A 15808-nucleotide genomic window follows, 5' to 3' on the forward strand; every position below is an offset into this window, starting at 1 on the left:
GAAACTAAAGGTTAAAAATTAAATAATTTTGTTTCTTATCACAAAGCAGGTTGCCATGGAGACATGACCAGAGGCCATCTCCCCTGATGTTGTTACAGTTAGTCAGAGGCAGAGCTGTGACTAAAAGCTGGGTCCTCCAACTCAGAGACTAGGCCTCTTTCCACCTCACCATGCTGCTCCCACGGTTGCCATTATGATCTAATTATCCATGCTCTTGTTTTTAAGATTTTATTTATTTATTTTTATTATTTTTAAAATTTTTTTAAAAAAATTATTTATTTATTTTTATTCAGTTACTATTGTCTGCATTTTCTCCCCATCCCTCTACCCCACCCCAGCCTGTCCCACTTCCCTCCCCCACCTCTGCCCTCCCCCTTGATTTTGTCCTTGTGTCCTTTATAGTAGCTCCTATAGACCCCTCTTCCCACTATCCCCTCCCCACTCCCCTCTGGCTATTGTTACAATGTTCTTAATTTCAATGTCTCTGGTTATATTTTGTTTGCTTTTTTCTTTTGTTGATTATGTTCCAGTTAAAGGTGAGATCATATGGTATTTGTCCCTCACCATCTGGCTTATTTCACTTAGCATAATGCGCTCCAGTAGAGAGATGGGAAGGGAGGGAGAAAGAGAGGGAGAGAAACAGCAATGTGTGGTTGTCTCTCGTGCGTCACCTACTGGGGACCTGGCCTGCAATCCAAGCACGTGCCCTGGCTGTGAATCAAACTGGTGACCCTTTGGTTCCCAGGCCCGTGCTCAATCCACTGAGCCACACCAAACATGGCTAATTTTCCATGTTCTTAAGTAGAGATAGGACTAGAATCCAGATATTTTTTAAGTCTACTAAATTATAATAATGAAAATCCCTTTGGCTTTGGATGGGTCATTTAATCTCTCTGGATTTGAATGCGCTTTTTGAAATAATAATTCTAGTTTACTTCCTGCCACATGGGGAGAAAGGTAGTAGCTCCATCGACTAAACACTTTCTAGACCCCTTCCTGGATTATTTTGTTCCATCCTCATACCACCATTATGAGGAGATGGGACCAGATGATTTCTCAGGGGCTTGTCTGCTCTGAAATGTTATTCTAACAGGGTGAACCCAAGTTTGATTGTCCAAAGGAGTATGTGTGTACAAAAGGAGTGTGAACATTCTAACTTTCAGGGAAACCAGAATTTTCGGATAGTCCTGCTGAGTAAAATAAGTGGAGGAATTGAGCAAAAAGGAAAAAGGACTCATGGACATGGACAATAGTGTGGTGATTTCTCGGGAGCAGGGTATAAAGGGATTAAATGGTAATGGGAAAAATACAACAAAATTTAAAAAAGAAAAAAGCTTATAAAGTAGAGGGAAAATGATAGTTTTAGATTTCCCATCAGGCATTTATATCTTATACAATGAGTTTCCTCCTAGTAGACTCCTCAGATGAGCATCTTGATCTTCTAACCTAAGCTTAAGAGTTGAATCCCATCAACTCTAGCTGTCTACTGTTTGTGAGACAGGAATACCTCTCTGCCCTGATGACATCACAAAGCTGCATTGAGCACAAGTGAGGTAACGGCTGTATAAAGCTGTGAGAAAGCTAAAATGCCCCACTGAGTTGAAAATCCTTTGCCACAGGGACCTGTTTTTTTTTGCCAGGGGAAAATGCTGCTGTTTATCAAAGAAGGTAACCTTGGATAGAAGGAGATCCCAGGTAGTTTGTCCTAGCCCTGAACACTCTCAAGTTCTCATTTCTCTCATTATTCTGTTCTAGATTTACTATTCTGAAGGTGGACAAGCTGCATCCAGCGGGCGATTTAAAGATCGAATTGTGGTGTCCAATGAGCCAGATAATGCATCCGTCACTATTTTGCATATACAACCAGCGGATAGTGGTACCTACACCTGCGACGTTAACAACCCCCCAGATTTTGATGGCAACAATCAAGGCATTCTCACAGTCAGTGTGTTAGGTATGGACAATTTTTATGCCTTTTCTTGGGGTAACTTAGGACATTGAATGAGCCAGGGCATGGGTTATAATGCCAATTAAGTCCCAGGGATAAATATCCTACCTGCTTTTTGATTATTGGGGAACTAGAGACACACACCCCAACCCATACAGCAACACTGAGAAATCACTCATATAACATGTTGAAAAATTGCCAAACTAAAAAGGCTGCCAAAATGACAGACAGCAGTATATGACTCCACCTCCAGGGATCCCTATCTCTGAAGGATAAATTGAGAACATTTCTGACAATGCACAGTCTCACTAAATGATCATTATCAACTCTTTCATAGGGGACCTCCAATAACAGCCTGTCCTACCTGAGGGAGACAACTGCCATCTTATTTATTACCTCTCTTAAGCCAGCCACAATTTCCACCATTAAATTGTTCTTCTGAATAAAGGCAGGAGGGTCCATTTTTTTAAATGTTAACACTATTTGGATCATATTTCTAGATTCCACATATAAGTGAAATCATATGGTGTTTATCTCTCTCTAACTGACTTATTTCACCTACCATAATACCCTCTAGATCCATCCATGCTGTCACAAATAACAAGATTTCATTCTTTTTTATTGCTGGGTAATATTCCATTGTGTATATATACACCACATCTTCTTTATCCATGTATCTATCAATGGTCCAAAACAAGAACAGATGCATAGGTACAGAGAACAAACTCTTGGTTGGCAGAGATGAGGGTGGTGGGGATGGGTGAAAAAGGTGGATGGAGAATAAGAGGTACAAAATTCCAGTCATAAAATGAATAAGCCATGGATATGTAGTATACAGCACAGGGAATATAGTCAGTAATATTGTAATAACTTGGCATGGTGACAGATAAATGGTTACTACACTTAGTGTGGTGATCATATCATAAGGTATATACATATTAAATCACTATTTTGTACATCCAAAACTAATATACTGTTGTATACTAATTATACTTTAATAAAAAATGTAAATGTTAACACTATTTGGAAAAAGGACCACATGTTAAATCAGAGTTTAGAATGAATTTGTTTATATGCAAATATGTATTATGTAACATTGGGCAAGTCATATCCATTCTTCAAGTGAATTTGGAGTGGTTCATTACAATATTGAGGCATGGTTATTGATCTTGGGAAGTTCACAGTTTTGAAGGTTTCTAGGGCTCCTTTCAACCTCAGATTTAGAGGACAATGGAAGTTTTGATCCTGACTTTCAGCTTAGCAGGTCCTGTGTGCAGGCCTTCAGAAGTCCTGAGGGGAAGGATGAAAGGGCTCTAAACCCTCATCAACTAACCAGTTGAACTAAGGGCTCTCCCACTCCTAAGAACCTCAAATGGAGATGATCTAGTTATTGTTCTCGAGCTATGTACATCCATCAGAGGAAAGAAGGAACTAGATCAAATCAGTGACTTCATAATTAAGTAGCTTGGAAAAGCAGTAAGTGGTAACAAGGTGAACACCTAGGAGAAATGTCTAGAGTTGTCTGAGCTTGCCACTCACTTGGTGCCAAAAATGCACCATGCATTTACTGTAAGGTCTGCTACTGCATCTACCCACCTGGAAAAGAGGAAACAACAATCAGGAGCTGATTTTTAAGAGCAACATAGCTCAATCATGTTTTTATTTTGCTGAGCCTGGTATTTGGCATTGGGTACAAGGGAAGACCAGAGAAGTATACAGAAGGCCTTTCCTGGGAGAGTTGATGTTTCAGTTTGGAAGATTATTCATTTATACAGCAACTAAACAGTCTGGTATAGATGCTAGCACATCAACTGTAAGCCAGAAGACCTAGGTTCTATCTCTTATTTGGCTACTCAATGGCCTCAGGAAAGTCAGTCCACTTTGTTCTGGTCATTTTGAGATGGAGTTGTAACTGTTTCCCTGTCTTTACAAGTTCACCATGAGGATCATATATTATACAGTCACTGTTCAAAGAATTAGAGGGATTAGTCTTGTAATAGTTTTCTGTTGCTCCCTGTCTCTGGGTTGTCCTTCTGACCAGAAACAACCTAGAGAAGCCAAGCCTCTTTATCTCTGAGCTTGGAAATAGTCCTGAGATAGTTAGACAGAGAGGTTAATATTCTTAAATTTAAAGTTCAGAGAATCCCTAATCAACTTCTATAAGAAGCTGAGGATTATCTTCACTCTGAGTTGTTCTCTCCCATGAGTCTTTGGGTAAGTTGTTCCTACAATGACTGTGTCACAACTTTTCTTTCCTGAAGCGTCCAGGATCCAGGCAAGGTAAGAGGCAGAAGGGTCTGTAGATTTCCTTGTTTGTTTGGGAACTCTCAAAAATTCTGTTTTTATTAATTGGGCTAAGAACAGAAGCATTCTACAAATTAATGCTTTTGGAAATTTGAGACATAATTTTCTCTAAAAATTACTATGGTTGTTTACAATTCTCGAATTCTATTGTATATGAGTGCCTGTTCTGCTTACCCCCACTGAGGGTCAGGGCATGGTGGGGACAGGTGGGTAAGGGAGGCCAATATTGGGAAGAAGTGCTGATATTTCTTTAAAGGTTGCTCTTCCTAGCAATGCGTCTTTTAGAGACATCTTATTACCCAGTGGTGGACATTGACTGATCCCATGCATTCAATTGTTCATGCATAAGGTAATTGGACAAACCCTGAGCACATGTCCCATTACTGAGCTAGGCAATGGAGATGGAAAGATTTAAAAGGCAAGGTCTAAGCCCTCCAAAAGTTCCGAGTCTAGCGAGGGAGGCAGATATACTCATATGACATAACAACGTACAGTGGAGGTAGGAGAGGAAAGCTGAGAGAGACAGAGGAAAGGGCTAAAAGCTGTGTGGGGGAACTGAAGAAGGCTTCCTGGAGAAAGTGACTTTTACACTGAATGTTGAAGGATGTGCGAGAGTGTGTAAGGTAGAAAACAGGCTGAGGTGTCAGGATATGATTTAGGTGAAGGAAACAGCAATGAGCAAAGACCCAGGTGGTTTGGATGACCATTCATTTGGCAGACTTCCATTAGGTATGACAGCCTTAGAAAATTAATTGCTGAAAAATACCCAGCACAAGTTTGAATAATTATTGTGTATGCATTTGGAATTAGCATCATTTTCCTTCTGGAATTTCACATGTAAAAAGAAAATGACGAATTTAGAGAAGGTTTGAGGACATGCTGAATCATTTTCATTTATTTTCTGAGGTAAGCCTCTTCTTCCGCTCCAATTCTATTGAAAGCAATAAAGGTAAATCATAGATCAATGGCTTAGGCAGTAAACATCTAGGTTCTGCTGGGGACTCTAACTGCATGAAGTGTCAATTCAATCCTGATGTAGTAGTTTTAGAAAATATATAGCTTTGGAACGTGGTTCAAAATGATCCACTGTTTTGTCAATTTTTAAAAAGTGGAAAAAATGTGTTTGGCAAAATAAATAAATAAAATGCCTATTTAGGTTTCATTCTGGGCTCAAGAAATGAATGCAAGCCATTCAGGTTTTTTTCCATCATTAGTTCAAGTTCTGGTAATAAAACTCCATGATAAAACACCCCATTTAATTTTCTGTTTAGATTGATCCATTCTGCTGTAAAGGCTATAAAAACACCATGTTTAAAAAAGGCAGTATCTAATTCTAATGATAGCTACAATGGACTTCTGCTTAAATAGTTTTGTTTAGGGTAGGCAAATACAGGGCGTTATACCCATCTGACAAAATCATTGGAAAGAAAGAGAGAATAAAGAGGTAAGTAGAAAAATACTTCTTTTAATTGAAATACAACTGTTTAAAAAATAGGAATGGTGAAGTGTTTCAAAGAGTTACAGCTCTATCCATTTGTTTTCTTGCTCATGTGTATGGTGGGCTAGAATCTTAGATTGGAGAATTAACTTCAGTAGCATGTTTTAAAATGTGGCAGCAGGAATTAGTCCTGCCTATGGCCAAGAGCAACTCCATGTGCAAGGCTCTGTAGACATGATTTTAATTATATAAATGCAATGTATTTGGATTAGCTGGAGCACAGATTATCTCTTGTTCACATTTTATAGATGAGTCAACTGAGGTTTTTTCTGTTAGGTTACTTGCCTAAACACATCTAGGGTAAAGTTGCAGAGCCAGGATTTTGTGTGGGTCCAGAGCTGTGTTCTTAAGTGTTACCTTTCAAGTAAGAGCAGAGAACTGGGAAATCTGGAAATTTAAGGTCTGACTAGTTAGAGAATCTACATCTTTGGAGGGTTTAAAATCCAAACTGACCTCATCTTTACCTCTTTCTCCTCTCTCTTTCCCTGAAAACCTGTTGCTTCTCCTATATTATCTTAGGGGGTGATGTCAAGTTCATGTACCCATCTGCTCAAATCAAAAACCTGGAGATCATCACTGACCCCACCTTCTTCCTCATGCCCAAAATCTATTTAGTCACCAAATGTTGTTGACTTGTTAATACCTCTTGAATTTGTCTTTTCCTCTCCCTTGGTTTAGGAAATTCAGAGTCAGAGTGATCCAGGTAAAATGTTAAAATGACCATCATCTCTTCCCTACTTAAATTCCTAATGTGGTCCTCCTGCTTTCAGTATAAAATACATGAGATACAAAGCTCTCCAAGCTATAGCCTACTCTTTCACCACTCTCCCCCCCACTTCACAACTATGACAGAATTACTTCTGAATTTCTAATGCTTAGTCCAATGCCAGGCACACATAAGGCCCTCAAGTATGTGTTTGTCCTGGAGTGAAAAATGAATAAGGATTTCAACGCTTTGCAGCTCCACTCCCAACAAATGGGCTTCCCTTACCAGTGAGTGACACCAGTAAATTCAAACCATTTGAGTCACCCTGAGAAGAACAAATGCCAAAACGACTCATATAGGAAAAGGAAAAAGAAAATATGGCATTTATATAACATTTTTAAAATTTTTATTATTATTCAATTACAGTTGTCTGCATTTTCTTCCCATCCCTCCACCCCAGCCCAGCCGAACCCCCCCCCCGCCTCTACCCTCACCCTTGATTTTGTCCATGTGTCCTTTATAGTACTTCCTGTAAACCCCTCTCCCCACTGTCCCCTCCCCACTCCCCTCTGGCTATTGTTAGATTGCCAATTTACAATAGCCAAGTACTGGAAGCAACCTAAGTGCCCATCAGCAAATGAGTGGATCAAAAAACTATGGTACATTTACACAATAGAATTCTATGCAGCAGAGAGAAAGAAGGAGCTTATACCCTTTGCAACAGCATGGATGGAACTGGTGAGCATTATGCTAAGTGAAATAAGCCAGATGGTGAGGGACAAATACCATATGATCTCACCTTTAACTGGAACATAATGAACAAAAGAAAAAAGCAAACAAAATATAACCAGAGATATTGAAGTTAAGAACAATATATAACAATTTTTTTAAGAAAAAAATAACAGATTATCTCAAAGTATTTTCATTTACAGCTGTGCTTCAAGAGTATTAACTATGCTCCTAGTTGTTTAGTGTTTGCTTACATTTGGTTATTTTAATAAAGCCATATTTTAAGACACAATTTGAAAATTCATGGTTATGAATCAAGGAAGGAGGTAGATGGAAGAAATGCTATTGGAACATTAACTGGTGACTGAAAGGTCCTTGTATCTGGGGCACTCTACTCCCACCTGGTGGTACAAATAGAAAACTGTCAAAATAAGTGCTAAAGATTTTTTTTTTTTTAAATTAAGCAGAGGTTCTACAAAATGAAAGGGAGTCAGTGACTGCAGTGGTTACAGAGTGCCATTCATCTAACATGATTTTTATTGTTTGTCATTGTTTTGCAGTAAAACCTTCTAAGCCCTTTTGCAGCATTCAAGGAATACCAGAAACTGGACGACCTATATCTCTTTCTTGCCTCTCGGTGCTTGGAACACCTTCCCCTGTGTACCACTGGTATAAACTTGAAGGAAAAGACATCATACCAGTGAAAGAAAGCTTTGGTAAGTGTAGCCCTCAGCAGCCCCTGGCAAGGTATATGGTATGTGTGGTGGCTAATAGCATGTATATGGCTGGCTGTTCATCTTTAGAGCTAAATCTTCTATTTTTCTGGGAGGGGGTATAAAAAGAATGTCTGTCTCTTAACAAGATGATTGTGGTCTGGCCTTATTCCTAACTTCTAGAAGTCAGGCCTGGTTTTGCCTCGGAGGTGGTGGGTATGGAGAGAATGGTATGGTCCAAGCTGGGCTACTTTGGAATAGTCATAAAGATACATCAAAAAAGGGAGGCCAATGTGAGAAAGTGGGTTGGCATTGAATGATCTGCTACATTGACATGATCGCTACCCACATAAGAGATTTCAAAAGTCTATTTCCTGATCTTGACAGACCCAACAACCGGGACTTTGGTTTTTGGAAATCTGACCAATTTTGAACAAGGTTATTACCAGTGCACTGCAATCAACATCCTTGGCAATAGCTCCTGTGAAATCGATCTAACTGTTTCACGTGAGTTGGTCTTACAACTTTAAGTCAAATATTTTGGGCCTGCCAACCAACTAAATTAATTAGTCCTATTTTGTCCTTCCTGTTTCTCTGGACATTTTGGTGCTTTTAGATTAATATCATGAATTACCATCCCTATATCCAATGCTTACACTATACTTAATACATGTCACACACTTCCCTAAAGTGTTTATAAAAATAAATTTGTTTAACCTTCAAAATTCTCTAGAAAGTAAGAATTACTATTTAATAAATAAAATAGCCTCATTTATAGTCCCAGTGTAAATTTTCTTTGTTATGCTGTTGGTAAATCCAGGTGAAACTGTAGCAATCTGCATCAAATATGGAGCTCAAACACTTTCTAGTTCTTAGCTAATTTGTTAAGATCTGCCTCTAATAATAATAGGAACAAAAACACACCTAGAGTTACAGTAGCCAATGTTAGTGAAGCACAAATTACATACCACTCAGCCAGGTACTGTGACCATTGCCTCACTTGATCCTCCAACTACCCTGTCTAGGAGGCAGAATATATTGTTAGCCTCATTTTACTGAAAGGACACTGAAGTTCAGGGAGGTAAGTGATTTGCCCGAGGTCATCCAGTTAGTTGCTGGCAGTTCCAGGATGTCTCTAAACCTTGACTTGCCAGTTCAAAGGTGCTTAGTTACTAAGCATAGACTTGAGGACCTGGAATTGTCAAATTGGGCCAGTCCGGGGCAAGCTCCCATAAGGGATATCTTGCCACATTTCTCAAAGATCATTTAATACTTAGGATCTATTCATTTTTTCTAACTTACTTTGAATCTGTGGTTTTAATCTATACAAAACACAGGTGGCCAGTTCCATTAGATCATTAGTCTCCTATGAAGCCGAGCTTTCTTCCTTTTGTCCTAAACCAAACATTTTCCAACTCCAGACTATATCTTTCAGTTATTTAAAATTTTTATTTAATTTTTGAGAGAGAGGGAAAGGGAGAGAGAAAGAGATGGAGAGAAACATCAATGTGTGGTTTCCTGTCACGGACCCCCTACTGGGAATCTGGCCTGCAACCCAGGCATGTGCCCTTACTGAGAATTGAACTGGTGACCTTTTGGTTCACAGGCTGGCACTCAATCCACTGAGCCAAACCAGCCAGGAAACTTTCAGCTACTTTTATTCAAAGTGAAGAAACCTCACCTTTTTGGTCTGTCCTTTCTATGGTCCCAATCTACCCCCAGTCCCTTTAGCCATTTCTGCTGTTTTTTTTTCTAGATCTTCTTCAGTCCCATTTTGCCTTTGTAGAGGTATTGTAGATGGAGAGATTCCTAGGATTTGTACTTGAGCCTCACTTACTTTTGAATTCTCTTCCCAATGTTGGCATTTGGCCCCTTCCCTCCCTCCCTGCCTCCCTGACTTCCTCAAATATTCACTGAATCTCTACTATATGCCAGGGACTGTCCTAGGTGATAGAGATACAGAGATTAATAACATATATGCCTTACAATCAAGGAGCTCATAGTTTAGCTAGAGGGATGGACAAACACTAAAATGTGTTAAATGCTATAACAGAGGTCTGCAGAGTGTCTATAGGACATCAAAGAAGAAATAATTATGGTTATAGAACCAGGGCAGCTTTACCAATGAAGTACTATTTGAGCTGGGTCTTGAAGGAACTTGCAAAGTCTGTTTCTTTAACTGTAAAATAGGAACAAAGGTAAAAGGAGGTTGAAGGATGACAGTAGAGCAAGAGGGCAAACAGTCCATGCAGGGAGAGGAGAATGAGGGCTCCCTAAAGGATATCTCTGAGAGGAAAAAAAAAAAAAAAACAACCTATAGATAATCTGATGTATTTGAATCTATTGAAAGAAGTTCAATAGTTTTACTGGAAGTTTTGAAGATTAGCAATAACACATTTTTTTTAATTCCCAAATGAAGCAATTATTAACCTAAGAATATTTTTAAATGTTGTACAAGAGAGGACCATAGTAATACTATGTTCTGCAGCTATGGATAACATTTACATAGTCATAAAACTGCAAACTTGGATTTAACTACAACTTGTCTATATAAGAAGAATGTGGCAAAGGGTAAGAGGAATGTATAAGAGATTAAATCTTCAATTTCCAGAGTAGGCAGTCAACAGAAAATTACCAAAATTGGAAAAGGCAGGGAATATTAGAATAAGCATAATAAAAACATGAGGACAAATTTCAGAAGGTTAAAAAACAAAAAAGAGTTAAAAATGGTTTTCTCTAGTGAATGAGACTCAGAGATGGGAGACTGGTGTTTTCTGTTTGTTTGTTTTGTTTTTGTTTTTGTTTCTGTTAGAAGTCTAATAGAACTGTTTTATTTTCTAAATTATGCACATGTATTCCTTTAGTTATAAAACATTGAAAGAATAAATCAGGCAATCCAACTAGCCTTTAGTCTAAAACTATGAGATGCCCTTTCTTGCCATGGCTGGTGTGGCTCAGTGGATTGAGTGCCAGCCTACAAATCAAAGGGTCACTGGTTCCATTCCCCATCAGGGCACATGCCTGGGTTGCAGGCCAGGTGTCCAGTAGGGGGCACTTGAGAGGCAACTACACATTGATGTTTCTCTCCCTCTCTTTCTCTCTCCCTTCCCCTCCCTGAAAGTAAATAAAGAAATTTTTTTTTAAAAAAGAGGTCTATTCTTATTTGAAGAGAGGTGCATGGAGATGAGCCCTCCTAGAACCCAGACATAGCCTCTTAGGGACAATACTTTAGTGCTTTAAGATCTGATGCTCATGTGAATCATCTCACTCATTAAGCTTTTCCATAGACTCATCTAATAAACTAGTTTATGGAATCAGCACATCCCTTTCCAGTGGCCAGAATACATGAGGCTCCATGGTGAGCATAGAATCTGTGAGAGAGAATGTTTTTAGGGACCTAGTTGACTTATTCTCTGGGAAAACCTGGTGAAATGTCCCTGCCTGTAACAGAGGTCATTTCTCTGGTCACCAGGGTGCAGCTCCATGGCGTCCCTCTCACTGACCAAAAAAATGCACACTGAAAACTGACTTCTCTAAACCCCATTTTGAAAGTGACCCCCCAAGTTGGCATATTTTTTTCTTTATGTGTGGAAATCTGAATAGGTAAGCTATATAGTTGACCTGGACATCTTTCTTCCCCCTGGGTCCAACTAGCAGAGTTCTAGGGGTTTACATGCTCCCTATCTATACAAGTCTCTTTCCTAGTCTATGAATGCCCCAAGTATTCCCCACTGGTCAGAAAAGCACATGTATGAGGCAGAGACAATATGTTCCAGCTTACTAACCAGCTGTTTGTATCCTCCAGATCCAGAAGTTGGAATCATTGTTGGAGCCGTGGTGGGTTCCCTAGTGGGTGCTGCCATTATCACCTCAGTGGTGTGTTTTGCAAGGAGCAAGGCAAAGGCAAAGGGAAAGGAAAGGAAGAGAAATTCTAAAACCAGCACAGAATTCGAGTAAGACCTTATTTTGTTGTCTTTACTTGAATATAGACATTTCTCAGGTATGTCTCTCAGTTATCTCTTCCTAAGCATTCCTTTTAGCATAAGATATTAGGGATATCATTCTGATTATTCTCACTGCTTTCATAAAAGAATCATGATGGGTACCATTTACTAAGCACTGTGTACCAAACTGTTCTGACCAATTTATATTGACTTTTTTTTTTTACCACAATAACTCTTTTAGGTCTAAGGAAAATGATTTAATATATCATATTAGTATGCTTGTATTTTACCAACAGTCATAAAATGTAATTTTTAATATGTTTGGGAACAAGAGGTCCATGAAGGCACAAGTGCCTATGTCACGTGACCATGCCCAGAGCCCATGCTCTTGACCACTCTGCTATTCCTTTTTGAATGTACCTCACACTCATTCATTTGTTCATCCCTCCATTTCTATGTTTCCACAGTTATGTTTTGGGCAACAAGCAGATGCAAGCATTGTTCTAGATGAAGTGGGAGATGAACCCAAGCCCTGTATTTGGCCCTCAAAGACCTTACTAGATATTTAGGTCCTTTCATCTTTATATTTTTCCTACATTTTAAACACTGGTTTTTCTCTCTTGAACTCTGATGATATTGTTGAGACATAACCTTTCTGCACCCAAAATGGAGACACGTGGTCTAACAGTAAGTGAGAATATCAGAAATCAGAGTTCCTGAACAGACTGGGACAGACTTGTGGTCACTAAATCTACAGAGCCTATGGCCCCACATGAAATGTCAAACCCTAACTTGGTCTTTCTTGGGCCTTCTTCCTGCAGACAAATGACAAGGATAAACACAGGCATGGAGTTCGAGACAATACCATCTGAAGATGTTGTCCAAGTAGAAGCAAGGCTGCACCCTTCCTTCCATCAGATTGACCTCGACGCCATTCTGGGGCGAAGGTCTATCCTCAAGCCTCAGCCTTCCCTGGAGCCTGTCCAGGAGCCTGCCCATGTGCCTGAGCTTGAAATCAGTTTGGAGCCAGAGCCTGCCCAGGTGCCTGAGCTTGAAATCAGTTTGGAGCCAGAGCCTGAGCCCAAGCTGGAGCCTGAACCTGAGATTGTGGGTGATGAGTAAAAGCAAGTGAATAAGACATAGGCCAGTAACCGAAGTACAGTGTTCTTAGGCTAAGGAGCCCATTACTTACATTTAGAATTTATATGACCTAACCAATTGCCCACTAAGCTCCCCACCTTCATTCTGACCAACCCTCTTCCAAGAAGGTGTTCCTACCATCAATCCAAAATAAACCGGTCAAGATAACTACTAAATAAATGCAAGGGTTCCTGCATTGCCAGTGAAGAGTACTTACAATTTCACTAGCCCATAAGCATAACTAATGACAACTGATTTCTAATTCACTTGAAAGTGTTTTTGCAACAACATCTGTGTAGTATTTTATAAAATCTTATTTCTGTATTTTTAGCTACTCCTTGTTACAGTCCACATGCATGCATGATAAGGTGTCTTTAATTGGATTCAATATTATTTCTAGGATTAGTTCAGGGCTTCTCATTTTCACATTGACCACTAAGAAAAGAATTCACCATCACCACCTCACAGGTTAGAAAAAAGTCTTTAAAAATTCCAGAGGAAAGACTATACGTTCAGGGATCATTTCTATAGTTCATTAAAAATTCCAGAGGAGATTATGTAAAAGGTACATATTGATTGGTACATAGCATGTAAACCTAGGTCTTAAAATTACTGCTTCATTTATCATATTAGATTTCCCAAGGAACCACCCTGCTATTCAATATCTGAGCATAGCAATTTTTTAAATAACCCAATTTTTAAATGCAAAGTAATATGCAAACAATTCCAAATACAATTTTTTAGTGAATACAAAATGTTGATATCATAGGTGATGTACAATTTAGCTTTGAATGAGCTATTGTGTTATCACTGTGTCTCATGCTATCTACACTTTGGAAGGGTCAGATTAGAAAACTGTTCTAAACAAACACTTAAGATCAATTTTAGATAATCTGAACTAATTCTTTAATTGGTTTTACTGTTGAGGTAATTCCACATTAATAAAGAGATATCATTCTTGTAAGTTAAACATTAACTAAAATGCACTGATACCACCTATTCTTCACCTGTTAAAAAGCTTCTCCATTGATCATATTTCATCCACATCCCCCCTTGAAGAAATTTACAGGCAGGTTTTTGTCATTTCTGTCATCAATCAGATTTTAAATCTTATTTTAATGTTCAATAAACAATATTCAATAAAATCTTGCTTTAATGATCCTGAGGTAAATTTCCTATAAGCAATATTATTGACATTTACTTTATATACAATAAACTGCACCTATTTCAAATGTACAGTTTGATGAGTCTTGATATATGTATACACCCATGAAACCACTGCAAGCAGGGGTGGCCAATGATGCAGATCCCAGCCCATGGGATCTGTGTGTTGTGGCTGCAATGGACAAATTCACGCGGACTACAGAAATCCTGTGGAGAAAAAGGGACGGCATGGCCACTCTCTGAGTGAGAGAGGGCGAGAGGGCCAGGGAGAGCCCAACCCCTGCCTGGGTAGGCTTTTATTGTTTTTCTGGGTACATTACATTGAGGATGGTCCTCATTTACTATGCACAGGTTTGCTGTAGGTGATTACCTTTTACAGATAACAAAGGAAAGAATGGTGCTAATTACTTCAAAGAGAAGGATGTTACAGATGAAGGGGGAAAGTGGTTGAACTAGTTATACTCCATACTAGGAGGTTTAGCACTGACTTTAGGAAGTTAAAGACACTCGGTAAACATTTGCTGCCTCAATTCAGGGTGAGGGAGTTTTAGCAAAAGCAAGTCTCATAACAGCCTAGGTACAATGAAGGCCTGATTCCCCATGGGAGAACCTGTCTGTGGATGTGGATGTGGATCCTGTGTGCTGGACCTCGCACCCCACTGGGTTTTCCAAGTGGGGGCTAGGCTACATTTCCCAAACGTGGAATGGTTTCCTATAGTCTAACCTGCAGCCCACAGGCCACATGTGTCCCAGGATGGCTACAAATGAGGCCGAACACGAAATCATACATTTCCTTACAACACTGTGAGTATTTTTTGTGTGATTATGTATCACAATGCATTTAATGTTGTGCCCAGGACAATTCTTCTCCTTCCAGTGTGGCTCAGGGTCACCAAAAGGTCAGACACCCCTGAGAGAGCATTTCCATCATTCCAAAATGTTTCCTATGCCCCTTTGTGCAATCCTACCAATACTCTGAACCTCGATTTAACCACCAATTTGTTTTCCTTCAAGAGCTTTGCTTTTTCTTGGCCTTCATATCAGTGGAATCAACCACTATGAATTTTTTGTGTTGACTTCTTTCTAAAGTGAATCCTTTTTCTTTATTGTTGTTCAAGTACAGTTGTCTCCATTTCCCCCCACCATTCCCCCAACACAGCCATCCCCACCTCCCACCCCGATCCTACCGCCCCTTTGCCTTTGTCCAAGTGTCCTTTATAACATGTTCCTTGGCAACACTTCCCCATTTTCCTCCCATTATTTCCTCCTACCTCACCTGTGGTTACTGTCAGTTTGTTCTTTATTTCAATGTCTCTAGTTGTATTTTGCTTGTTTGTTTGTTTCGTTGATTAGGTTACACTCATAGTTGAGATTATATGGTATTTGTTTTTCACTGCCTAGCTTATTTCACTTAGAATAATGCTCTCTGGACCCATCCAAGCTATCGCAAAGGGTAGGAGCTCCTTATTTTTTTCTACTGCGTAGTATTCCATGGTGTAAATGTACCATAATTTTTTGATCCATTCACCTACTGATAGGCAATTAGGTTCCTTCCAGCACTTGGCTATAGTGAATTGTGCTAGTATGAACATTGGGATGCATAGGTTCTTTAGAACTGGTGTTTCAGTTTTCTTAGAGTATAATCCCAGCAGTGGAATTGCC

At 39.3% G+C, this 15808-nt stretch overlaps 1 protein-coding gene across 2 annotated transcripts in view; it reads left to right on the forward strand.

Moving 5' to 3' along the window:
• The window catches only part of VSIG1 (V-set and immunoglobulin domain containing 1), a 34827-nt gene extending 20613 nt beyond the window's left edge, over window positions 1-14214 (forward strand). For both annotated transcript variants that reach the window (XM_045188532.2, XM_045188533.2), the window contains 5 exons: window positions 1756-1954; window positions 7746-7901; window positions 8286-8405; window positions 11704-11851; window positions 12664-14214. In XM_045188532.2, the coding sequence (XP_045044467.2) occupies window positions 1756-1954; window positions 7746-7901; window positions 8286-8405; window positions 11704-11851; window positions 12664-12964 (924 nt within the window). In that variant the 3' untranslated portion in view covers window positions 12965-14214. The remainder of the gene's footprint in view (window positions 1-1755; window positions 1955-7745; window positions 7902-8285; window positions 8406-11703; window positions 11852-12663) is intronic.
• The last annotated feature ends 1594 nt before the right edge of the window (window positions 14215-15808 follow it).

Source organism: Desmodus rotundus, chromosome X (genome assembly GCF_022682495.2).
Source record: "Desmodus rotundus isolate HL8 chromosome X, HLdesRot8A.1, whole genome shotgun sequence".
NCBI classification, from domain to species: Eukaryota; Metazoa; Chordata; class Mammalia; order Chiroptera; family Phyllostomidae; genus Desmodus; species Desmodus rotundus.